The following is a 27,957-nucleotide window of genomic DNA, read 5'->3' on the forward strand; positions in this document are numbered from 1 at the left end:
TTATGTCCCTTGCTAATCTATTTTGAGAGGGCGCTGCAATGAAGATGAAAATGGCCGATGGAAGTACAGCAGTCCTCCGACGAAATCGGCCTGGAACAAAAGCTGAGGCAATTATTTAGTCAATTATTTAGCTGTACTATAACTTTGAGTGTATATATTTTAGGTCATGTGTAACACTTATTTATATGATCAGGCACTGATATACTATCAAACATTTGGCCCCGCTTGCTGAATAATGTTTTTTTTTTCACCCCTCCCCACAAAAAAAAAAAAAGAGTTGAAAAAAATGTACCAGTAGTACAGTAGAACTTTACATAGGCGTGCACCATGATTGGTAATCAGTCGATGCCTACATTGGTGATGTAAATTTTTTTCTACTTCGATCTCACTATAGACTCAGTAGGACATTTCGTACCTTGACCACCACTCCAATTTCGTACCCAACTTCTTCTTCTTTATGTAAATCCCTCCAGTGTTGGAGCACACACAGCTAGCTGTGTTTCCTTAACGGATTAGTTTTTAAAAATGTTAACATATCCACAAGTTATTCCAAATTGTAATGAAATCCTCCACCAGAACATTGCACATGCACAAAATTTATTTACAGAAATGTACATATTATATACACGGATTACCCATTCATTATCCAGGTTCTGTTCCTCCGTTATCCAGGATGTAGATACGGTGAAAAAAGTAATGTCTAGTTAAATAAGATCAATTAACTATTTTGGCTGTTGAATTCACTGGATAGAGTTAATGAATTAAAAGGTCTTCATTCATATGGGAGCCAAGAAGTGCAAGCCAAAATACTATGCATTTAGAGGATGCTACAGATGGTTATTTTCTATCTAATGTTGATATATTTGTTAATAAGCAATGATATATTTTTGCGTTATAAGAGTTAGTTCTACATTGTACAGGGTTCGAAATAAGCGCTATCCCGCTTGCCTGAGGCAAGTAAAATCTGCAGCGGGCAAGTGAATCCCATCACATAGTTGTCCGCCGGGCAAGTTGAAATTTTGTGTTTGTGTTTCATTCTATCATGTCAATTAATATAATAATATATGCAATAGGTCTTAACCATTAATTGTTAATGAATTTGTGCCAATAAAATATTTGTATTTGTATAACTATGTCAGACGTAATTTTCTACGATGTACAGTGTGTATTATTGTATTACTATTTTCGTCATCTTTATTTATTTCATATGCGCATGCCAGGAAAATCGTAAACATCGTAGTTTATCCCGAATAATTCTATTGGTCAATTCCTATGCGTAAGCCAATGAGCGCCCGCGTTTTAAAATGTTCAGTCGCACCTGCTCGGGGATTTCCGCTACTAATCGTGAAAGGAAGTCGATACAACGATCCAATCAGAACGCGTTTTGCAAACGACTTTTGAGTTGATTTTAAAAATGAAAGTAGAAAGTAGAACGAAAATGGAACATTTTTATGCAGTTAAGCTGCATTATGCGAGCACCCTAGATTTGTGTTCTACACAATAAATCCTGAAATACTTGCCATTGTTATTATCTAGCTTGCTACTATGTTATATATAACTAATTGAACACTTTTTTAATACTTTTTATTCTGGATTACAAAAAAAATGACCAGAAAAACCTTAAATGATCGTCGATTTATCCAAAAGTTTTAAAGATACACATAGGAAGTAGTGCTTATTAAGAATCCTTGTGTAGTTCATCATGACTTGTGCTTTTAGCTAAGATGTCAAAGAACAATTGTATGAAATATTTAATCGCCGAAAATCTCTTAAGACAAGTAGTTTAGATTTCCCAAATGACAAAAGTCGTAGGAATATTGTTTGTCATCAATACGTAGTACAACTACGTCAGTAGTCTATTATATAATAAGTTCAACTGTTCATGCTGTTGGCGGCAATTTCAAATTAGAAAAAGAAATTTTCGTAGCTTTTCAATTTGGAGGCAGGTGTGCAAATTAGCGGTGGTCCGAGGTCCGCGACCTTTCACTTTTGCAAGCGGAATTTTGACTAGGATAGTTCGTTTCTAGCTACACCCGTAGCCTTACATTTGAAAGAAAATAAGAAATTACTTTGCAAACCTTTTCACCATGTTCACCAAAGTCTCCAATTAAACGAGCTAAAAACTTATTTTTATCATTATTATTCATGACGGCGATGTTCATTTTGTTCAACCGCTAGCTTTATACAGAAAATCGCCGACAAATCTATAATACTAAAATTACGAGGTCCAATTTGTCAGCCATCATCACGTAAAAACGATGAATCAAATAATTCAACTTTATATATAACTAATATAATACAATGGTGTTGATTAAAAATTACACCACTCTAGGCCCGTTTGTTTTCCACGTAATTAATATTGCCAATAATTAAGAAGTTCCGGATCCAGTCCGACACCGATACCAATAGTATATTCACCTGTTACCTATTACCTTATCTGTACGTTCCGCATCTGACAGGCGCACCACCAAACAGTGTATTTAGAATTTTGCTGTATACTGTTGAGTAAAAAATACTCCATTCCAGGCCCTTTTGTTTTCCAAATTATTAATATTACCAATAATTGATAGGTTCCAGGTCGACGGGTTCAAACAGAAAGATTTTGAAAGCAGAGAAAACGGTGCACCTTATACATGTTATAATCGGCATGACTTTATCAGATGACAATATCAATACTAAAATAAGGCATACGCATAGTTATATATCAGTAACGGACCCGCGATATTACGGGTGTGTTCTAGTATTGTATAAATTCGAGTAAAATCGTATCTGATTGACAAAAACAACATTGTAAACACATAACAATGGCGGCCGTGAAGACAAAATTTTACAAATCGGATCCGATTCCGGAAGCGGATAAGGATAATTCCGGGTTTGGCGATCATTTACAAAATAAATCCAAGCAGGTGAAAAAATACATCTATGCATGGTATATGAATATAAACACTGGTATTGTAAACCAAAAGATATATGTAAAAGAAAGAAAAAACAGAAAAATATTTTATTCAGAAACTCAAAATTATTTTTGACAAATTTTAATTTAAAAATCCAATAATTCCGGGTTTGGCGATCATTTACAAAATAAATCCAAGCAGGTGAAAAAATACATCTATGCATGGTATATGAATATAAACACTAGTATTGTAAACCAAAAGATATATGTAAAAGAAAGAAAAAACAGAAAAATATTTTATTCAGAAACTCAAAATTACTTTTTGACAAATTTTAATTTAAAAATCCAAAATATGAAGCATTATAATGTTAAAAAATATTTTCTACTAACACGAAAAAACTAAGACATGTTCAACGCAATGTTCAGTTACAAATATCCTTTTCATATTCTATGGATCTACCTCAGGGTGCACTGGGATACTTCAGGGAGTTAAAATATCCATATCTACTGATATAAACGTAGAAAACTTATATTATAATGCTAAAAAAATATTGGGTACGACTTAGTAGAAGTACGAGTTGGCTGAGTACGAGTTGCCGAAAGTACGAGTTGACATGTATCCTACAATGTGACAGCTGGGAACAGTTATATCTAACAATATACATGTTCATGGTCACAGTCTAAATTTTCTTTATAAATGATAAATGATGATAATGCATGTGAAATGCTTTTAAAAGTGTAAACATATTACTGCAATTTCGAGGGGTTATTTGTTTTTTCTCAATTTTGAAGGGTCAATTAAAGTAGCTGAAAGTTTCATTTTTTTTTTTCACAAATAATGCAACTATATTATATATACCTTAATGTAAGTAAATCATATAATATATAGGTGGCATTCTTTGGGCCACTCTACCCCCTCCTGTTTGATAACTAGGAAACGGTCGAGCTCCCCACCCCTAAACCATATGAGGGACAGATCCAGGATTTTAGGTTAGGAGGGGGGCAAACTTAAATTTTCGCCGAGCAGAGCAAGGCTAAAAAAATTGATGTAAAATTATCGGAATATTTTTTATTAAGCTGAGAACAACCCATGCTTTGCAAATTTAAGGGGGGTACAAGCCCGCAACCCTCCCTCGTCTGAATCCGCCCCTGCATATATTCAAGTATAGGACAATATAATAAATAAAAAATGAAATATAGGGGGAGTCCCTGGAGTTACCCCACCCCCTCCTGTTTGAGAACTTGGAAACGGTCGAGATCCACACCCCTTAACCATATATATTCATGTTTGTGACAATATGAAAAATCAAATGAAAAATAGGAAGAGTTGCTAGGGGTCACCCCACCCCTCCTGTTTTAGAATTTAAAAATGGTCGAGATCCCCATCCCTAAACCATATAATATATTCATGTATGGGACAATATAACAAATCAGATGAAAGATAGGGGGAGTCCCTGAGGTCACTGTTCACCCTCCTGTTTGAGAACTTGGAAATGGTCAAGATCCTTACCCCCAAACCATATATACTCATGTATGGGACAATATAACAAATTAAATGAAATATAGGGGAAGTCCCTGTGGTCATCCCAACCCTCCTGTTTGAGAACTTGGAAACGGTCGAGATCCCCACACCAAAACAATATATATTCAATTTCATGTATGGATCAATATAACTAATTAAATGAAATATAGGGGGAGTCCCTTGGGTCACCCTACCCCTCCTGTTTGAGAACTTGGAAACCAATGAGATCCCCACCCCTAAACCATATATATTCATGTATAGGACAATATAACAAATAAAATGAAATGTAGGGGAAGTCCCTAGGGTCACCCTATCCCCAGTGGCGGATCCAGAAATTTTCATAAGTGGGGCCCACTGACTGACCTAAGAGGGGCCCGCTCCAGTCACGCTTCAGTGATTCCCTATATAAGCAACCAATTTTTTTCCCAAAAAGGGGGGGCCGGGCCCCCTGCCCCCCTAAATCCTCTGCCTACCCCTACCTGTTTGAGAAACTTGAAAACCGTTGAGATCCCCACCCCTAAATTATATATATTCATATGTATGGGACAAAATAACAAATCATTTACATTTACTATGGGCAAGTCAGTCAGACCTCACCTTTGATCCCTGTTGTAGTGAACATTTGTCTGATTCGTGTCTCATAACTTTTGTACTATAGAACACAAACTCAGTTTTCTTTCCAGGGAAACCAGTCCATTTATACTATTACATGTTCATACTAAGTCAAATTGAACTTCTAGCAGTCAAATAAAACCAAGGTTAACTACCAAGTAGAACAACTGCAATCATTGGGAACTTGTACCACTGCAGACTCACCATAAAAAATATACATTGATATATGCATTGCTTTTGAAACCTTGATAACATGTGAATTATTTGCCTTAATAAATAAATCATTAGATAAACATGAATGTACTATATATGAATGTTTAATGTTGAGGCAACATTGCCACAGTTTTCATAATTATGGTTGCCTTGGTTTTTGGTTAACTGCCTTCAGCGCTTACAGCGCTTTGATTTAGTAAATTTTGTCCCCCCTTAAAACTTAAAGAATCCAAAGTCAACAGGGTTGAGCAACAAAAAAAATATGAAGAGGGAAATAGAAAACGCAAATTTTTAACAAAATGGCTGGATGAATTTATTATTTAAATGGCTGAAATTTTTTGTCACTTTTTTTTGTAAAAGTAAAAGTTTTTGTTTAAAAAAGGGTGTATGGAAACTTGAAATCATCTGCCAGGAGAGGTCTAGAATGCAGGATTTGGCACCATTCACTCCAGAGCTTCTGGGGGCCTTAAGCGGCCCCCCAGACCACTCGCCGTAAGCGCGACAAGCTACGCTCGTCGGTGCGGACGGCTTTGCCGTCCGCATTACTCGGGCAAGTTAACAGAAACAAGGGCAAGTTAATCTAGATATTGACTTGCCCTTTGGGCAAGTCAATGGTCTTTTCTTATTTCTACCCCTGTTGTACTCAAATTTTAAAGTCTTGCACGGTACACACGTTCAGGCTTGTATATATGGTGTATATTATAGTTAAGCAAGCAGATATTAACGTTCTAAATATTTATGCATAAACATCACACTAAAGTATTTTAATTACGGCAACTATTTTACTATTTATGATATATATCAGATATAGACACATGGTGGTAAATATTGTCATTAGTGTCTTTATGGGGAGCTGTGATACCCAGGGAAGTGTTATATCTCGGCTGATAGTCTCTTTTTGTGAATTTCATAGCAGTATATTCTGGACATATTTTCAATCTTTCCAAGTATTTCTGGGTTGTTCGGTATAATGTTCAGATTTGCGAAGCTTTGACAGTCTACTATAAGTGTACATATTGCCTCACGGTTACTGAAGTGAGTTGCCCATGTTGATGCAGATATAATACTCACTATAAAGTTCTTAATTGGAGTATATAATGCTATCCTGATGTTCATATACAATGGACAAGTTGTTAACACATGACATAGGTCTTCGTTCCATCATGATTCATTGATAATTTATGTCATAAACTTCAACTGTTATGACTGTTAGCTTAATATATAAAAAAAAAGTGTCTCCTGTAGGAAATTTCAAGTCTTAAGATTACTTTTTGGTCATATTAAACAAGTAACTAAAATACTGAACTTTGAGGAAAATGCAAAATTGAAAGCTCAAACTTGGCACATCAAACAAATGGATAACAACAATGGGTGAACAAAACAAACAGACATAATAGGTAAAATTTAAAATGTATAAAATTGGGGAACACTACAGCAGTCAACATTGTGTTTTAATCTTAATCACTATAAAAACAACCCCCCAAGGGTGACTGGGGAATAGAAATATGGTCACTTGGTCTTCTTCCGACCGGCAGTAAAACGCTTGCCGAAGTGGGGCGTCCGTTTGGCTGTGCGGGATGTATCAAGTTCGCAGTCACGTCCGATCAGATTGGGGACGTTAAATCCGATGCCTCGTGTAGAGAGAGTGCAATGCTCTTTGCACGTTAAGAACCCTTGCAACAACTCTTTGAGGGGTCCGTAGGTGACCTGTTGCAAGGCAAAACTTCTGACCCTATCCAGTATACCCTCATTTTCCAGTGGCAGTCCAAATTTCCCTGACCATCATCCCAGATGGCCTCTATTGTATCAACCTACCTATTGTATTTATTGTGAACTTGTTCTCGTCCTGAATATGCATGAAATATTTGCTACTGGATGTTAAGCAACCAACAATCAATCAATCTATAAAAACAAACAAATATACATGTAACAAATTGAAGGTTTTGTAAAAGTAATGATTAAAATTTGTAATCTTCTTCTTCAGAAGTCCACCCTGTTTGCAGGGTCAATGCATTGAAAAATATTCTAGATTAGATAATTTTAAAAAATGTGCATACTTTATAGATTCTACCACTGCATTGAGTGTGATACGATATTTATCCACTCAAGACAGTTAAATTTTGCAAATTTAAAATTTAACTGTCCAGAGTGGATAAATAGCGTATTACACGAAATTTGGTGGTGGAGTCTGTTTCTCTAATGATTTTCAAACAATATGCAGGCAAACTTATTCCTTCATTTTGAATGATCTGCAAAAAAGATGTGTTCTTTTTATGTGATGTCATCAGGCATGGTCGCCTTTTTTTATGCCGTCACAATAGGAAATTCAGAGGAAAACAAAAAAATTCAACATCATAATCGGATTTTAGCCAATGATGAACTGAAATCAAAGGAACCACATGTTGATTACATTTTTTTAAACAATGGATACAGAAAGGGATAAATTCATGAAGAATTAGAGAAAAAATATTAAAATGCTATTTAAGTTGAAATATGTAACTTTGTTTTAGTAAAACAAAAATAATAAGGATAAAAGGTAAAAACTTGTATTTAAACTGTACAGATCATACTGCCATGAGCATAAAACAAAAGATTTTAAAATTCACAAATGGATAAACTTAAAATTAATAAGTTTAAAAATGTCCACTTGTTAAAAGATAAAAATATGTGATAAGATTTATTTATGTCAGTGATGATAAAAAGTTAGCAATTAAGCAAGGTTCCTCATTAGATGTTTCATTAAAATCTAAAAACTCATTTACCCATGTTGTTAATTTCTTTTAACATGTATTATCAGTCAGGGGACTTACTGAAATAAGTGATTTTTAGTGGAAGAAGACGTCAAGTCTTCTGAAGACTTAAGGGGCTGACCATTGGCATTGAGTCTCCGTATGCCGCATTCATTTCGTGTATTACAATTTCAAAACAACTTAGATTCCTGACACCGATTTTTACACATGAAAATTAGGCATCTGAATCATTTAATTTGTAAATTATGACCCTTTTATTTATGTAAATTATTAGATTTCATCTCATCCACATGAACGTTATTTGTTTACTTGTAACAGGATGTTTTAACTGTAGATATTTGTATTACGCATGCGTGAATTTGGTATCGGGACAACTCGCCCTGTTTACAAGTTCGCCCTTGAAGTTACGAATTTGCAATCCTGCAGACAAGAAGATTTTGTTTTTATATAAATAAAAAGGATATATAAAGTGTTGTCTTTATTCATGGTTTTCCTTTGTCATGTGAATTAGATGCCCTTCGTAACATACATGTGAACCTCCCGTTTAGGAGAAAAAACTCCCGTGTATGAAATTTTTCAGACGCCATATTTGATCATTTCTTACTACTGTACGGGTGTAATTGACACCTGTGTTAAATTTTACCTGAACATCAAAGAAGATGTATAATTATATGGCTTCACTTGACAGCTTGGGTGTCAAACATACTGGTAATCAACGATGTTTACCTCCGGCTAACTGCCGTTGTGTTATCAAAACGATGTGTATTGGGAATATTGAAATACTTTTTTGTTACTTCCCTTTGTTTTATCCTGTTTTCAGTTATTTTGCTTTTAAAAATGTAAATTGTAAAAAGACTATAAATGATTAATATTTTAATCAAATAATCATAAAAGGATGTTGATTAAATGAATTTAAATGATTTTGGACAAATAAAAATTAAAATTTATAAATTATTTTAGCAATCTAGACCTCCTTTCAAGGATTAAATTGAAGTTTATATCATAATTTTGTTTACAACAGAATGTTTTTGTAATTAATTTACGATGTTGCAAATATACATGTGGAGCTTATTTCTTTCTTATTTGTCTATACATTTACAAATGATAAGGAGATGAAGACATGAACAAAAATATATACAGATAAGATATATAAATATAATGATTCATTTGCTAGCAGTGAACAATCATTTGTCAAAAACAAAACAAAACAAAACAAGAAACAGATTCTTCTTATTATTTTATTTTATTCAAATAGAGAGGCAATAATGGAACTATAAACATTACAATTTGATGGAAATTTGAAGAAAAAACACAATTTCTACATCATTTGGTTACATTTATGACAAAATTTATGTCGATAAAAAAACATGATGTTTTGACCATTCAGTACTTAACCCTTTCCTCCATAATGACGCTTTTTGACGCCACCCCCTTTACTCCATAATGACGCCTTTTGACGCCTGTGTAGTACCTCAGTTGAAACACTTTGACTACAAAGTGTCTGCAGTAGACTCAATAAAATTTGTATCCAATATGAAAAGGAATATCATAGGAATATTCTACTTAAATTTATTTAATGAAATATTTGTTTTTTGCAATGCATTTTAATACTTTAAAGCCTATTTTCAGCATTTTATTGAAAAATTCTATTTTGTGTTCATTTTTTACAGTGGGTTGTGATGATCTTCCAGTTAGGTTACCCTCATTTGGAGTGTTGTTCCCAACCTGTTAAAGGTCCATCTTTGTGCATAATTCAAAATTGGAAATTTCAACAAGCATCTAATATTCTTAATCTGGAAAATAAACCCTGGTCTGCTAGCTTCATGTATATTTTTTCTACCGATTTAATATATAACTAGAATCATGCAAACAGACTTAAGGAAAAGGCATGTAAGTTCATCATACAAATATGACACTTTTTCTAGACAATCCAGATCTTGCAAAATACGTCGCTAAAAATTGTAACCTTTAAAATTGTTGTGCAGTAAAAACCATATATGGGAACTTTTTAAAAAGTTGGCAGGTATGTAACAAGTCTTACTATTTTTATGCTCCATTTATGGGCAATATGTTTTCTAGTCTGTCCGTCCGTCCTGCTTCTGGTTATAAAGTTTATGGTCGAGGTAGTTTTTGATGAAGTTGAAATCCAATCAACTTGAAACTTAGTACACATGTGTTCCTCTTGATATGATCTTCTTAATTACTGCCAAATTAAAGATTTTACCTAATTTTCATAGTCAACTGAACATAGAAAATGATTGTACGGATGGGAAATCCATGTACTTATGACCTTTTCTTGTTTGAAGAAAAAAAATACATTTTAACGATAATGGAACAAAGCAGCCTGGGTAAGTGGGGCTGCTTTTATGGTAATTCAAGTTACCTTTTATTCACCTTCTTCCACTTCAGAGCTATCAGCTCTTTGATTAAATCACTTATTTGAGTAGCAAATTCAAGGTTTTGTCACAAATTGGGATTTTGTATTTTTTTCAAAATTTTAAACATATAGGTCTAAATAATATCTTTTAATTAGTAAAATTTAAAAAAAAAATAACTTTTTGCTTCTTTTAAGTAGCAAGGTTTATGCCTTTGATGCTATCATTTAGCTGAAAATTCTACTTTAGTTGAAAAAATGCTATAATAGTGGCTTTACATAATGAACTGATACTTTCTTAAAAGATTTTTCCCAGCAGTGGGAGTATTTTTCCTGTGAAGTTCAAGGTTTCATCTTTCAGATTATGCAATAAAATTCTACTGTTCGCGATAAAAATTTCACTGTTCGGGGTGTTGAAATTAGTGGGGGTTATTAAAAGAATGATACTTAAAGAAGTGATTTTTGGGAAGGAAATTGAGGTCTGATACTTAAACAAGTGATTTTTATGTCATTATCCTAGATTCAGTATACCAAGGCCGTAGCTAGGCATCTTATTTTAGTGAGGCAAAATAATTGAGCAGAGCGAAGCGATGCGAAATTATTTTTTGGAGGGTATGAAATGAATGGTGCAAAATCCTGCATTCTAGGCATTTTTAGAGAGTTTGATAATGTTTTGAATTTGGACACTTTTTATATAATTTTTTTTATATTTTAAGACTTTTACTAACATCAAATTTTTAACAACTTTATTTAAATTTATATGTAAGATTATCATCCAAATATCACTGATTTGAGTCTGCTGCCAGAACATACATATAGAACAAACATCGATTCAGTAGAGTTTGCCAAATTTTTCTATGGCCGGTTCAGTCAATCTCTCGCCATGCATGCTCTTTTCCAAGTTTTCAGTCGTTTTAGGACAGTCTGTGTTTCTAAAGGAAGCACATTATCATCAACACAGTAATTAATGTCTTCTTCCAATTCCTTCTCCATCAGCAATTTGGTAGCAGCATCGGTAGTAACAGTTCTGTTTGCAAAAGGGAATTAAGCTTTCCTGTAAGCACCATCATACAGTTGCAGTTACAAAATATTAAACTCGCTTTTATGCTGACAAAGAGTAGACAAACTAGGGATAGAATGAGATAAGATAAATGTATATGATTCTATCTATAGAGTACATGTATATATGATACTAGAACACACCCGTGATATCGCGGGTCCGTGACTGAATTAAAGTATAGAACTATGCATATTATCTGATAAAGTCATGTCGATTATAAGATGCACAGTTTTCTCTGCTTTAAAAAGCTTTCTGATTTAACCCGTCGACCTTGAACTTATCAATTATTGGTAATATTAATTATTTGGAAAACAAAAGTGCCTGGAATGGAGTATTTTTTAATCAACAGCTTTGTTCTATATTAGTTATTTGATCTTTGATTCGCTGTTTTACGTCATGCCGGCTAACAAATTGAAAACTGTACCTATACGCCTTAATTTAAGTCCAAATTTTTAGTATTTGTATTGTCATCTTAGAAAGTCATACTGATTAAAATACTACAATAGGGAACAATGTGACAATGGTTGAATTTAGTAGTGTCAACCCTGTGGTTATGACCCGTGTATATAGCAAAATCCTAAATACACCGGATGGTGGTGCGCCTGTTAGATGCGGAACGTACAGATAAGGTAATAGGTAACAGGTGAATATACTTTTGGTATCGGTATCGGATTCGACCCGGAACTTGTTAATTATTGGCAATATTAATTATGTGGACTGCAAAAGGGTCTGGAGTGGTGTAATTTTTAATCAACACCAATGTCCTATATTAGCTATATATAAAGTTGAATTCTTTGATTTGCCGTTTTTACCTGATGACGGCTGACAAATTGGACCTCGTCATTTTAGTATTATAGATGGGTACAGGAGAATTGGAATGGAGTTTTTGACGTTTACATGAAGGTCCATAATTTCAAATTATTTCTGAAAATAGTTGGTGGTATTTTAGTTCCAGAATCTTTAAATTTAGGGGTTAGGAGTATGGGGTGTCCCATTCCGAACCCCGAATATAAAGAACCGAAATTCCTTAGTCCCGAATAAGTAAAGACAAAATCCTGTGTTAAAGGTTCTACCATTCCTCAAATGCTCAATAATATCAAATTGGAATATGGGATATTCTTTCAAATTTTAAGGTTAAAGAAACATGGATAGAAACTAATCCATGCATGTTTCATATTATTTATATTTTATTTATCTGTAAAGAGAAAGATTAAAGTTCGTGATATGAAAACGCAGACAGGACTGCCCCCTTGTGATGACTTGATTTGTCAAAAGTTGGTTAAACGGAGAAATGAATACGCAGACAGCACTGCCCCCTTCCGAAGACCAGTACTTGATTGTTCAGTCTACTTATCGTTTTTGGATTGTTCTAATGAAGTTATATGCAATACTCAGACTCTGTTCACAAAAAAACAAGTTTACTAGAATTATTCCTTCTTTACCTTCAGTGTCGCTTTTCCTTTTCTGCAAGAGCCTGTGTTTAACTAGAGATCCATGATGACTATCGTCACTAGGTTAATGTTATCGAGAAACATCACCCGTTGAGATGCTGAGTTATATCCAGGAAGAATAGTTTAAAAGGAATGATGACAAGTTATATAGAAATTAAGGTTGAGATAGAACAACAAATGACTATTATATTGATATATATGTATAAAAATAATAATCAGTGTCAAAATTTTAGTGAGGCAATTGCCTCACTTGCCTCAAGGGTACATTGTAGCTACGGCCTTGTACATACAAGGTCATCACCTGAAATGACCTGGTCATCGTAGACAACACAGATGTTGGTTCTGATCAGTTAAGAAACATAATTAGTCCCTGGATCATTAGTATTCTATATTTAAAGCTACAATAAAATTAAATCACGTCTTCTAGTGATTAATTTGTACTACTTAAATAGGTGATTATTAAAGAAAGACAACTCTAACTTCCAACCTTTATGGAAATAATGTTACTTGAAATAGTGATATAGAAAATCACTTATTTAAGTAAGTCCCCTGACTGATTCTTGTTTATGTAAAAATAGGACATTGAGGGTCACAGTCTAGATATTATTTATCATACAGCAACAGGTTTAATTCTCTATTACAATTAAGTATTTAAGGGTAGAATGACAAACAAAGTATCATTAATGATGTTACAGACCTCTACAGATCTATGTTAAGTAAGAGGAAAACGTACATCTGACACACTTTTTAGTGAGCTTTTCTCGTCACTTGGCGTCCGTCATCGTCGTTAACTGTAAACCTTTACAAAAATTTTCTCCTCTGAAACTACTGGGCCAAATTTAACCAAACTTGGCCACAAGCATCATTGGGGTATCTTGTTTAAAAAATGTGTCCAATGACCCAGCCAACCAACCAAGATGGCCATCATGGCTAAAAATAGAACATAGGGGTTAAATGTAGATTTTGGCTTATAACTCTGAAACCAAAGCATTTATAGCAAATCTGACGTTGAATAAAGTTGTTTATCAAGTGAAGATCTATCAGCTCTGAAACTTTCAGATGAATCGGACAACGGGTTGTTGGGTTGCTGCCCCTGAATTGGTAATTTTAAGAAAATGTATTTGTTTTTTGTTATTATACATTTACTATTATCATGATTATACTATTGAATACTTTTATAGATAGAGATAAACTGTAAACAGCAATAATGTTCAGCAAAGTAAGATCTACAAATAAGTCAAACATGACCAAAATGGTCAGTTGACCCCTTACATCGCCATCATCAAAACACAAATTTGTCATGAATCCATCTGTGTCCTTTGTTTAATACATGTATGCACATAGACCAAGGTGAAGTACATAGGTTCTTAAGAGCCTCTAGTTTGTAAGTTAGTCTGGTTTTTAAAGCAACTGCTTTTATGCTATCGCGTATGGCCATCTTTGTGACCCAGATCAGAGACTCCGCCCATATCAAGCCATAGTATTTTGTTAAACAGGCTCCTGGTCTGTCATTCTTTAACACCTATGTATGTTTTCTAATGCAATACATAGCTTGAAACTTTAAAAAAACGTTAGTGGATTTAAGAAGTTTCAGAATATGTTCTTGTAGATGTATTTTTGTATTTAAAGGGTCAACCGTTTGTCTATCAAATAACATAGAAGTCCGAGTGAAAAAAAGTACATTTTTATAACTGCGATTCCGTTTTCCGCCGTTCGTACGATGTTTCAACAAAATATGGATTCATTTCAGTTGTTGATTTAGTATTGAAAATTTAACTGAATTATCTCCTATTAAATACGGTTTTATATGTTTAATTTGTGTTTCTTTAAGAGGTCAGGTGCTCTTGTTCATTCATAAAATTATCGTTCATTCATACATTTATCGTAAAATCAAAATCACTACACAGGTTAATGCGTAGTGTCAAATGATTACCTGTAATCTAAAAATAGACAAACTTTGTTTGCGCAAATAATTTAGCGGAACGAAACCCTTGTTGAAAACACATAACAATAAGTTCGTTTTCCTTTTCTGTCAAACTCCGTAATATTTATCGATCACTTTACTAATGAAATGGACCCGTCCAAACGTAGTAGATGCCAAGTCGGTCCAGATGAAGAGATATTTCAATTTGGAATTTTCTAGTTACATAGATTGAAAAAAAGTACGTCTTTTTAAATATCATGATCAAAACTGGGAATGCATAACAAATGTCAGATGAAACCATTATCCTCGTCTTTTCAGTGAACAAGTCTACTACGTTTGTTGACACTCAACGGTCCACCGTGTTAGCAATTTTATTTCACATGTTTTCGAAATATTGAAGATCATTTTTCGCAATGTTTCCTGAAAATTGATAAATGTCAAAGCAACGTAGAGCTGTTTGTTCTTGTTCGTATAATAAAATTGAGAATGGAAATGGGGAATGTGTCAAAGAGACAACAACCCGACCATAGAAAAACATACAACAGCAGAAGGTCACCAACACTGGTCTTCAATGCAGCGAAAAATTCCCGCACCCAGAGGCGTCCTTCAACTGGCCCTAAACAATACATCAGTGATAACGATTTAATGTCATGTTTGTCTGTGATGACCCCCCCCCTTTTCGGGATTGCATGAGAATTATAGTTATCTCGTACCCACATGCACTTGTTTCTATCCATAGGAAGGTCGGCTATCCATATAAAACTATTTTGGATAGAAACAAGTGCCTGTGCTCGTACCGCATCAGAAGGACATACATGTATATCAACTGAGCAATAATGTTTGGAACTTAGTTTTAAAAATGATGACAAAGTACCATTATGAAAATATTTTTATTAAGCTGAAATATATATTTATTCTTTACATGTTTATGTCTTGTAAGATATTTTATTTCTTTCCCGTTTTTTAACATTTGCGTCTGGAAAGTTGAAATGTTTTAACTTAATCATTTGTGTTAATGGTTAAATATAAATTAATAATGAAAATTGTTAAAATTAAATCAATAAAGGAAATTATTGCCCAGTTACAAACACTACCAGGGGATAATCCATGATGATTTCTTTTTGAGTTATGTTTCAGCACATGTATATTTGACCCCAACTTTAGCCTGGTATTAACGTGTTGTCTCCTTGTGAAATATAAAACATATTAAAAATGACTTTCTGCTAAAGTCTTTTATTTATATAAAGTTAAAACCTTCTTACTTCTAACTAGACAACACTCATGTCAGGTTTAATTATTATATATATGTGGATGAAAAATAAAAGTCCCCAAACATTAACATGACAGCAATTGCTTTTACAGCCTTTAAGGCTTTGATCTTATTTGCCATTGTACCTGAAGTGACATTGTAAATAGAAACATGACAAACTGAAGAGATAGAAATACATGTACATTGTAACTGCTTTTATCACGTTTTAATATTAAAAAGAATAAAGTTTTGTTGGGAAGGGGGATGCATTTGAACATCATGAACATGTGTGAAAACTGACCATATTGACCAGCTGAAGCATTTACATGTTAATACATTATAACAAAGGTACAAATCTAAATACCGAATGTTGACATGGACCATTTGAAGCAAATTTTTGTTGGACATGACTTCACAATCTAGAAAATTATATTTTTTTAACAGGAAATGAAAAGTTTTGATAGATTTTAAAATTATATCTGTATATGTTTGTTTTACAGATGTGGTCAAAATGGAGTGACATAGCTTATGAAGAAATGGATAATACATTAGCTGTACAACAGGTATACAATTAAGGAATGACTGTCATATTTTTTCAGTCTATGAAGAAATAACATCAAAAATGTGGTGCACACTAACATGACCAAATAACCTGTGTAGCGAGTTATTTTAAAGTGTGCACCACATTTTTATGCCCCACCTACGATAGTAGAGGGGCATTATGTTTTCTGGTCTGTGCGTCCGTTCGTCCGTCTGTCTGTCTGTTCGTCCGTCTGTCCCGCTTCAGGTTAAAGTCTTTAGTCAAGGTAGTTTTTGATGAAGTTGAAGTCCAATCAACTTGAAACTTAGTACACATGTTCCTTATGATATGATCTTTCTAATTTTGAAGCCAAATTAAACTTTAGACCCCAATTTCATGGTCCACTGAACATAGAAAATGACAGTGCATGTTTCAGGTTAAAGTTTTTGGTCAAGGTAGTTTTTGATGAAGTTAAAGTCCAATCTACTTGAAACTTAGTACACATGTTCTCTATGATATTATCTTTCTAATTTTAATGCCTAATTATATTTTTTATCCAATTTCATGGTCCATTGAACATGGAAAATAATAGTGCGAGTGGGGCATCCGTGTACTTTGGACACATTCTTGTTTTTATGCCCCACCTACGATAGTAGAGGGGCATTATGTTTTCTGGTCTGTGCGTCCATTCGTCCTTCTGTCTGTCTGTTCGTCTGTCTGTCCCGCTTCAGGTTAAAGTTTTTGGTCAAGGTAGTTTTTGATGAAGTTGAAGTCCAATCAACTTGAAACTTAGTACACATGTTCCTTATGATATGATCTTTCTAATTTTGAAGCCAAATTAAACTTTAGACCCCAATTTCATGGTCCATTGAACATAGAAAATGACAGTGCATGTTTCAGGTTAAAGTTTTTGGTCAAGGTAGTTTTTGATGAAGTTGAAGTCCAATCAACTTGAAACTTAGTACACATGTTCTCTATGATATTATCTTTCTAATTTTAATGCCTAATTATATTTTTTATCCAATTTCATGGTCCATTGAACATGGAAAATAATAGTGCGAGTGGGGCATCCGTGTACTTTGGACACATTCTTGTTTATGTTATTTCGAATAGACAGATAAAATATTACAGTGATTTCTTATAATTTAATTCTAATTGCCATTTTAAACGGGTGAAAACCATGAAAAAACGTTGATCACGTCACGGTCACATGACTAAATTATGTCTATGGGCTGATAAACTAAAACAAGGTCAGCTAATCAGAAGACGTGTTACAATGTACATTCAACATTAAATTATTATTTAATATTTAAGGTGGAACTATTTAAAAACTTTCGAGTGATAGATATCCTCTTAAGAGATATTTAATGTTAAACAAAAACATAGGTCACAATCATCATGATCATGGCAATTGAATTGAGATATGGAGTGTTTTCCCCTTAAAGCATTGATACATGTACTGTTGATCAGTTGTACATGTACATTGTATGCCACAATTTTCTACATCTGTAATAAAGAAAAAACAAAACTCAAATAAATTAAAGGTTATGAAAAAAATCCATTGGAAATTCAAGCTCATTAGGAGAAATGATATAGGAAATGTGTCACAAGAGATGCAAACCATGTTTACCATATATATCTCTTATCTTTTGCCAAGCTTATCAAAGTGCTATCCTAAATTTATAAACCTGATTCAAAGTATTTGGCACGTAAAAATGTAATACATGTACTTGAAAACAAAAGTTCAACAATCAAATACAAATTTCAATATATATACAAAAGTTCAGGAGTACTTATAAAGTATATAATAATTAATAGCAAATTTCTGTTTCTCTCATTCTGAGTATTTCTAATTTTTGATGAAACTATGGAATATTGATAACATTTAATGTACTTTTCAGCAATTGTGCTTATATTGTACATGTAGACATATATACAGTATAATTATGTAATGATTATAAGAAGATTTTGTATTTACTATTATTGCCAAAGAGAAAACTATAAGTCACAATACATATTTTGTACATTCTTCAACAATGACAAATACCCATACTTTACACATTGTATGTTTGGATTTTGATTGTATAGAACATGTAGAAATAGAAATACATTTATTGTTTTATTGATCCAATTATGTTATGACAAATAAATAATAATAAAAGATAAAATAATTAAATGTATAATGTACCAGCATTTTTGGTACATGTACTGTCTAGGTAAAACTTCAAGACATCCATTTTCTACACCAACATGACCATCACACTGTTTGACAAACCATTTACCATGTTTACATGCGACCTACAAAGAAAACAGAAGTCATGTGATTTCTTTGTAAATCAACAGCCATTAATCTGTATTCTTTCTTTCTACAGTATATACAGCAAGCTATAAACAAAGATGTAAATGATGTTGAAGGTATTTTAAATCAACCTGATGGTGTTGATGAAGGAGTTTGGAAATATGAACATTTACGGTAAGATGTCTAAATGATAAACAGTAAGGGTACCAATACATAAGATAATGGTGTACAAGATGGAGCATGAACTATACAGTGGCAAAACAAATACACAAAATTCTGGCTTTCATAACAGTCTTTAAGCTAGAGATTTTAATTGTTAGGCCAAGTAAAATAAAATCTGGTTCTGAGACAATGATTACTATATATAAAATGGGTGAAGGAGGAATGGTTCTAGTATTAAATTGTTGGTGTTTATTATTTTATTAACCAATGAATAAATTATTTATATATGTATTAATGTTAAAGAATAAGATATGTGATTAAATCTTCACAAAATCAAAGTAAATACAACATGGTTGCAATATGGAGAAAACGAAATTAACTATTCCTCAATAATGTCAATACGATACATTTCACTGAAAACAAATTCCTTAACTCAAAGGAAAATGTTTGTTAATGCTTTAAAATGGTTATAGGAAGATGTGGTGTGAGTGCCAATGAGATAACTCTCCATCCAAAGAACGATTTATAAAAGTAAACCATTATAGGTCAATGTACGGCTTTCAACACGGAGCATTGGCTCACACAGAACAAACAACCAATAACTGAAAAATATAAGGGCATACACTACAAGCATGGGGACACATTCTACTGCATCCACACAGCACAAGTAACAAACCCTGCAGTAAATAGGAAGATGTGGTGTGAGTGCCAATGAGACGACTCTCCATCTAAGACTTGAAATCAGGAACTATTTAACAATATTACAATGAATCATTGCTAAAACTATGACTTAACAGGAAATAATTATGTCTTAAGCTGTTTGTTAAAAAGTAAGGTATTTTAACATGTTCTTTTCATGATGTCACAACTAATGCATGCATCAACAAAAAATATCTTTTAACATATTGTATGTTGACTTGTAACAACTAACATATCAGGTATGACTTGAGTATTGAGTTTGTTGAGTGTCGCATTCTATGTTTCCTACATTTTGTAGGTCTGGTTAAAATAAAGGCGATTTAGTCATCTTTTTATTGAATCTCAAATTTTGGTTCATTTTGGATGTCTGCAGAAGTAACATGAACATTTTTTATTTTTTCAGGCAGTTTTGTATGGAATTGAATGGATTATCAGTCAAGTTACAGGTAAAAAGCTTCATTAGAAATAGCAAAATGCAGGAGAAAGAATGATTAACAGTCGTTCTGGTTTTGTTTTTCTCTTAGGTGACAAAGTTATAAAGGGAAACTTACGCATGCTAAATACAACATGATACAGTTGTGCTTATAATTTTTTCAATGGAAACTCCCGAAAATAAGTCAATAGTATAAAAACACATTTTTATTGGGAGTTGAGATTATCTGATCCTTTTAATATATGAACACTTATAATGACAAAGGTTTATACTCTAATTGAATTGAATGTTGTAATGACACGCACAAAAAAGAGCTATACAGAGAAATTTACAAATTTTGTATTTTGAAGACTTGTGAAAAGTAAAGAAGCTAACAACTTCTTAATGAATAAATGGCAAAAAATCCAAAATAAAAAAAAAATAAAACATCAACAAAAAAACTCACAAAATAAAAAAGTATTATGTTTTTATCTATGAAATGTTTTTTCACAGCACAATGTATGGAATCATAAAAAAGGAAAGATATATTAAACCCTGTATGCATGTACTCATGAGACATTCAGACTGTTTGACACTGTAAGAAATGATCATTATTTTTGTGACTGTTGTCTTTGCTGCTTTGCTATAATAATATAATTAACATGGTAATATTTACAGGCTGAATGTAATCCAGAAACATGTACACAAATGACAGCAACAGAACAATGGATCTTTTTATGTGCTGCACATAAAACTCCTAAAGAGGTAAATGTACAATTATATAAATTCACATAAAACACCTAAAGAGGTAAATGTACAATTATATAAATTCACATAAAACACCTAAAGAGGTAAATGTACAATTATATAAATTCACATAAAACACCTAAAGAGGTAAATGTAAAATTATATAAATTCACATACCAAGACAACACCCAGCTCAGTATTATAAGCAGGAAAGTAGTTTATTGAAGAGCTCTCAGTATCATGCATTAGTATTGAATAAAATTACATGTCTGCAGTATTAGTTTCATTTCAAAACTTTCTTTAATTTTAGTATTACATGCCAAAATAATTAGTAGACTTTGCTGATTAATTGATAAATTTTACAAGTTTTTCATAATCTAGAGTATGCATTAATAAAACTTGGACTACATACATCATGACTAGGATATTTTCTGATTTATTTGATAAATCTACAACTATCCAAATGTATTGGAACAATTTTCTTATTTGGTTATGCTAACTTGCTAAGGTTGTAATGTCCAAGTATGAGGCATTCATTACATTTGTGATGACCTTGAAATACTGCTGTGATCAACTTTTTTTGTGCATAGAATTTCATGACCAGTGACACTTGAATATCCCTTCTTTAGATATGGATGGTTAAAATATAGAAGAATATTTTGAATATGCAATTTGATAAACAGTAATAACAGTTAGTAGTAAACTGTGATATCTTCTATATATTATAACCATCTTAATTAATAAAGTGCACAATTGAGCAAGTATCTTTGTGAAGGATAATAGAGTATTAGCCATAGGATACAGTAAATTATCTCCCTTATTACCAATCAAAATCTCATTTTGACATGAAGTATAATGATAGGAACTGTTGACTGACTTGTTGTTACAATGTTTAAGGATATTAGGTGAGGTTTAGAGATTTGAGTCAGGTGTTCAGACTCCTTTGGTTTTTCCCTACGATACAGAGTAAAATATGTTGCCCCTTTATAACACCTATTTTCCTTTTCATACAAGACTTCAATAGCTCATAAAAGGTCATTTACCAAAATTTAGGCAGATTCTATATCTCTTTTCTTTTGATTTTAGATGCAAATAATACCTAAACAAATATAATGTTAAAGTCCAGGTCAGCCTTTTCAAGCCATTTCTTAAAAATCAAATAGCTTGAAAAGGGGCTCCATAACTTATCAATATTTAGCTTATTTTGTTCCTTAACCATGTGAAAGTGAATTCTGACTTAAAGTATCAATTTTTTAATTTTTTTTTTCTGTCACCTAATTACATCCTTGTCAGTCAAGGGTGTAACTTAAACAAGTTATCAGAGAAAAATAACATGCATGTGTTATTACAGACACTTTCATGAGTTGTCTACTCTTTTTTCCTTAATCTGTAGTAACATATGTTTGTTATCAGTTAAATATATCATAACTTTAATCTTTTGTGGGCACTTGGTAATTCTTGAAACTTTGGCAGTAGCTTAATATATTACCTTGATAACTAATTTACTAATTCCATTAATACAATTTTGATCAACTATAGTAAATCAATTAGACAAGGCTTTTAATGGAAAATTAATCTGTAATAACAAGGCTTAGTTATTACAGGCATGTAACGTATTATATGAGACACTTGGGAATTACTTGGAATCTTGCACAGTGCCTCATTACAAGTTCTAATCATCATTTCTTACAATGAATTGAAATGCATTGTGATATATCTCTGAGTAAAGGCTTTAAAGAGATGTAGAGAAGCTGTAATAACACCCTTTGGTTATTGCAGGAATATATTTTCTGTAATAACATAGGTGTACTATGCATGATTGGTAAACTATGTTCTGCTGTAATTTTGCAAAGTTTAGTATACATAAAGACAATTATAATATCAATAGAACTTGTGAAATATTTAACAAAATAAAGTTTGTATATTGTCCCTTTGAAACATGTAACATACATGTATATGTTATTACAGTATATTGATATTTTATCCCACAATTACGATGTTTGTTATTTTTCTCTAAAAACTTATTTTAGTTAGACCCTTAACTGATCTCATTGATATATTGTGATTATCATGGTAATATGTTGTGCTCAGCGCTGACTTTCATTACTGAATACTCTAAAATTTTTATTATTAAGAATATTTTTAGTTTCTTTTTAAGTTCATGATTAAATGCTAAATGCACTGAATATTATGACCTCTTTATATATGTACATCTTCCTATATCTATTTTGATTACATTGATTTTAATACAGCAAACATCTCTGTTTACCTATTATTGTATAATTTCAGTGTCCAGCAATAGACTACACAAGACACACACTAGATGGCGCTGCATGTTTATTAAATAGTAATAAATATTTCCCAAGCAGGTAAGTTAACAAGGTGTTAAACTTTTACAGACCAGTCATATTCTTTGAAAATAATACAAAACCAACCTGTAATCAAATGGTGGTGTTGTGATACTGATGTTTTTGATTGAGAGCTTTTTAGACCAATTTAGATTTTTTTTCATCAACATTATCATGATTGAAAGTAAAATTACAAAAAAAATTCAAATCCCTTATCAAATGGCGAAATCAAAAGTACACATCAAACAAATAAAAAGACACCTCAAACAAATGAAAAACAACTGTCATATATCTGACTTGTTACAGGCATTTCCTGATGTAGAAAATGGTGGATAAAAGATGGTTTTATAGCTAGCCAAACCTCTCACTTTCTAGTCAAATGACACTGATTTAGTAATGCATGAATTTACAGAAAAATAGTATACTGAAACATATATTGATATACTTTGAAAATCTTGCTTAATCCTTGATTGTTTTTGCTCTGTCAGCATTTAACAACTGCTTTGAATGACAACAACAAAATAACAAACTTTTCTGTCTTTTTAGGGTCAGTATAAAGGAATCATCAGTAGCTAAACTAGGATCAGTATGCAGAAGAGTTTATAGGATATTTTCACATGCTTACTTCCATCACAGAACATTATTTGATGAATATGAAGTAAGTTTATAAGTTTTATTGATATTTTTACTGTTTTAACAGTAGAATACTAATGTTTTTGGAAATAAATCATTACTGATACAGGAATTTTTATTTGAATGTCAGAAAAGCTTGGAAAAAAAGAAGACACTAAATTTCGACAGGAAATGTCTCTTACCCACATTGCCATCAGGTCTGTTTTTTGACCCCTGGTTCTATTAGTTAAATTATGTCAACTTGCTTTGATTTATTGATTCCTGTTCCTTGGGAAAAATTAAACAAAGGTTGTCTGTGAAACTTTAATTGCTAACAAAATATCATTTTCTTCATCTTTTGACCATAGGTTTTCTTAAAATAAATTTTCCAACCTTATGCTGCATAAAATAGGATAAAATAAGCAAGAAGATTCCAAAGATACGCTGAAAAATCATAAGCTTCATAATGACAAACAAAAAAGAAAATACAAATAAAACTTGAGAAAGGTAACAAAAGATTAATCAAAACACAACACAGGAAAAAAGTTAACCTTTATTTTTTTTTCAAATTCAAATCTATGTTGCCAGTATGCTATATATTGATAGCGTGTGACACGACATAACATAATTAAAATAAGGGATATCAACAAGATTTTGCCTATAAAATCAGATTGTTCTTATACATGAACCAACACTTCTACTGTTGCTTTTCGTACAACTGATGTTCTTCATTTTAAAGTAGTTTTATCTTAACTATGCTGTGTTTTTGTATTTTAGAATGAGACCAACCTATGTAAAAGATTTACAATATTTGTGACGAAGTACAATCTAATGTCCAAAGAGAACTTAATTGTACCTATTTTAGATGACCAAGAATTGATAGAAGGAGAAAGTGAGGCATAAACAATTATTCACCACATTTATAGTCTTTTTAAAGTGGATAGTAACTTGAACAGCAGAGGATGTTGACAGTGCTAGGATTCAGTAATAACTAAATGGTTACTCTTTTGTCAATGTCTACTTTGAAGATGTTTATGTTGAAGACAGAGAACTGTGTATTACTTAATTGCCAAGATATTCATTAGAAAAGTCTTATGAAGTTGATGACATTTAAATATTTTCTTCTCATTTAAGTAGCATGAATGCATGATAAGAAAATGTATATCTTGATAACTTTTTTTTTGTTACAATTTCTTAAAAATGGTGTTGAAAACTATGTACTTTATCAGTTATTGCAAAGTTTCAGGTTCAAGGATTTTATTTAAAGGATTACAGAAATATTCAAGGATATTGTTACAAGCATGTACTATCACTCTTTTTTAAGCATTCATTAAAGAATAGTTGAACTCTTTACATGATGTGAAAATAAAGAAATGTGGTATGATTGCAGTTGAGAAAACTATCCATAGACCACTGGAGAAAGATGCTAACAATTTTTAAAATATAAAACTGTTTTTGATGTTTACTGTTTGTTAACTAGAATATAGATTATTATATAATGAGGAAGTACTGGAATGCCAATTTTATGGTGTCTTCTTTATGATCAAAATTCATTATTTTGAATGGTTTCTTGTATAGATAAAGGAACCATCATTTATTGTTTTTATGAAAATTTCATGTTGCTTGATTTCAAAGACAATGAAAATATTAGAAATGTTCTTAGTTGAAGTATAAAACACTTTTTATAGTGAAGGGCAACAGATGCTTATTCCATAAATACAATTGCTGTATAATCATGTTCTGGAATTTGTATAGATTATTTTGCAATGATAATGTTAGTACTTATTCAAAAAAAAAATTATATTAGAGTAGTGTGCACATATTTTTATGTGTAAAAACTTCAAAGGATGGCTGAAATGGAAGAAATATGCCAGTAAATTATATTTTTATAACAATCATGATTATTTTTGAAACTTAGACAAAATTACCGCACTTACTGCAAAGGACCAAAAATATCAGTATACTTCAAAAACATTAAGACCGGAACATAAACTGCAGAAAACATGGAAGTTGTGGTGAAAATGAGCACCCCACTCAAGTATTGAATAAAAAAATTGCTATATTATTTTTAATTAAGCAACAATTAGTATATCAATCTTGTATTATGTTCAAGAAAAAAGATTTTATGATAAGGAATATAAAACTTTTGAGCTTGTTTTCCACGACTGTGAGCACTCTTTCATATAGTATTATTAAGTATTGTTTTTACCTGTATGTCTAATATAGATCTGATATTAAAGAAATAAGGTTTTTTTTTCCCAGAACTAATTTATATTGTATGTTCTTTCTTGTATCTTGTTATTCCTCTAATCATGATAAAAAAGAGGAAGTCAGACCCCTTCATATGTCATAATCTCATCACAAGAATCTTGTTCTTGGTAAAATGATTGAATTTTATTTAGGGATTTTGACGAGCTGGCAGTTAGTCTCTAAAAAATTAATTCACAACTTTGTAGACTTCAGGTGATTTAAAGCTTTAAATATAGAAACTTTTGTATTGTTGAACCCAAGATGTCTTTGGTATTTTTATTCTTTTTTTGTACTTTAAACATCATGTATGGTGTTGTTTAAAGATATTTTCCCTTAGTTTGATCAGCTGTATGTTAAATCTGTATCACTGATCACACCACTTTTATATCAGATTTGGCAGGTATTTTATTGTATTTAAATCAAGCGATCTACAAAATTCTGTGCTTGAGAAATGTTGTCAGTTTAACAAGATGTACAAAACTACATTTAGTGGCAAAATGTTGGGATCAGATTGGTCCATCGTCTACATTAAAAAAGTATATTGGTCATAGTGGTGTTCTATAATATGTCTATTATATTTCAATATTTACTGCAGAAATGGTCTTGATGACTTTATGCCCAACAATTATTTAGTTTACTGTAGTTTTGAAACATAATGAAGGATCTGAATAAAAATCAAAAGGGTTGAGAAAAGCAATATAATCGTGAAATAAGATAAATTATCTTTCTATTCACAAAATATTTCACCATAATCCTAAGTGAACAGAATCATCAAATTTATATGTATTTAGAAATCCATATACACTTATAATTTAAAGAAACATACAAGTATCAACCAAAATATATTGTCATCTGATATGGTATTTATATCCATAACATATATTAATCATGTATTTATTTCTATGTTAATAGTTCCAACATACTTTCAGATGTACGGAACATTGTGTATGTTTTTATATGAAATAAAAAAATGTATAAATTATTTTTTATTATGCCCCACCTACGATCATCCATTTTCAGGTTAAAGTTTTTGGACAAGGTAGTTTTTGATGAAGTTTAAGTCCAATTAATTTGAAACTTAGTACACATGTTCCCTATGATATGATCTTTCTAATTTTAATGCCAAATTAGAGTTTTTCTCCCAATTTCACGGTCTACTGAACATAGAAAATGATAGTGCAAATGGGGCATCCGTATACTTGGGACACATTCTTGTTTAATTTTATATTTTAGCTCTTTTGAACTTTTAGTGTGAGAAATCGTAATAGTAAAAAGTAAAATCACAAAAATTTTCATGAAAATTCAAAACAGAAAGTTTCTAAGCAAATGGCAATTTTAAAGGCTCAAACACATCAAACTAATGGAAAACTACTGTCATATTGCTGACTAGGTAAAGGCATATTCTTATATACAAAATGGTGGATTAAACCTGGTTTTATAGCTAGCTAAACATCTCACTTGTATGACATTGACAACCATGTGTGAAACAAACATCTGGGTGCGGGAATTTTCCGCTGCATTGAAGACATGTTGGTGACCTTCTGCTGTTGTCTGTTCTTCTGTGGTCGGGTTGTTGTCTCTTTGACACATTCCCAATTTCCATTCTCAATTTTATATACATAATAAAGAAGCACAAAAAGCATATTGACAAAGCACATTAGCAGAAATAAGAGACAGGAAAACATCAATTTAGAATTGCACAATAACATATTGATGGGATGTATAAGTACAGTGCCATGTCATATGTATGAAAGAAACACAAAAAGGTATATAGACAAAGCACATTAGAAAACTGAAAGACAAGAGTGCAAAATTTGAATTTGTAATTTGAAGTCTGTGTATAATTCATCAAGTTTTTTG

General features: G+C 32.0%; 1 protein-coding gene across 2 annotated transcripts; it reads left to right on the forward strand.

The window, feature by feature from the left end:
- LOC143065002 (MOB-like protein phocein) lies at positions 1-25,193 on the forward strand. 2 transcript variants are annotated; one of them, XM_076238252.1, is made up of 8 exons: positions 1-107; positions 16,549-16,611; positions 18,941-19,041; positions 20,132-20,174; positions 20,819-20,905; positions 23,177-23,256; positions 23,782-23,893; positions 24,625-25,193. In XM_076238252.1, the coding sequence occupies exons 1-8, from the start codon at positions 39-41 to the stop codon at positions 24,748-24,750; spliced, it is 681 nt and encodes a 226-aa protein (XP_076094367.1). In that variant the 5' UTR covers positions 1-38; the 3' UTR covers positions 24,751-25,193. The 2 variants fall into 2 exon arrangements, with proteins under 2 accessions (XP_076094367.1, XP_076094368.1); XM_076238253.1 differs by lacking the exon at positions 1-107 and adding an exon at positions 14,985-15,037.
- The last annotated feature ends 2,764 nt before the right edge of the window (positions 25,194-27,957 follow it).

The sequence above is a fragment of the Mytilus galloprovincialis genome, chromosome 2, assembly GCF_965363235.1.
Source record: "Mytilus galloprovincialis chromosome 2, xbMytGall1.hap1.1, whole genome shotgun sequence".
Classification (NCBI taxonomy): Eukaryota; Metazoa; Mollusca; class Bivalvia; order Mytilida; family Mytilidae; genus Mytilus; species Mytilus galloprovincialis.

Excerpts from the sequence above, each read along its gene's own strand:
- LOC143065002 (XM_076238252.1), top strand. The coding sequence starts at position 39 with ATGAAGATGAAAATGGCCGATGGAAGTACAGCAGTCCTCCGACGAAAT. Across the intron at positions 19,042-20,131 it reads TGGAAATATGAACATTTACG|GCAGTTTTGTATGGAATTGA; the intron begins GTAAGATGTCTA and ends TTATTTTTTCAG. Across the intron at positions 23,257-23,781 it reads AATAAATATTTCCCAAGCAG|GGTCAGTATAAAGGAATCAT; the intron begins GTAAGTTAACAA and ends CTGTCTTTTTAG.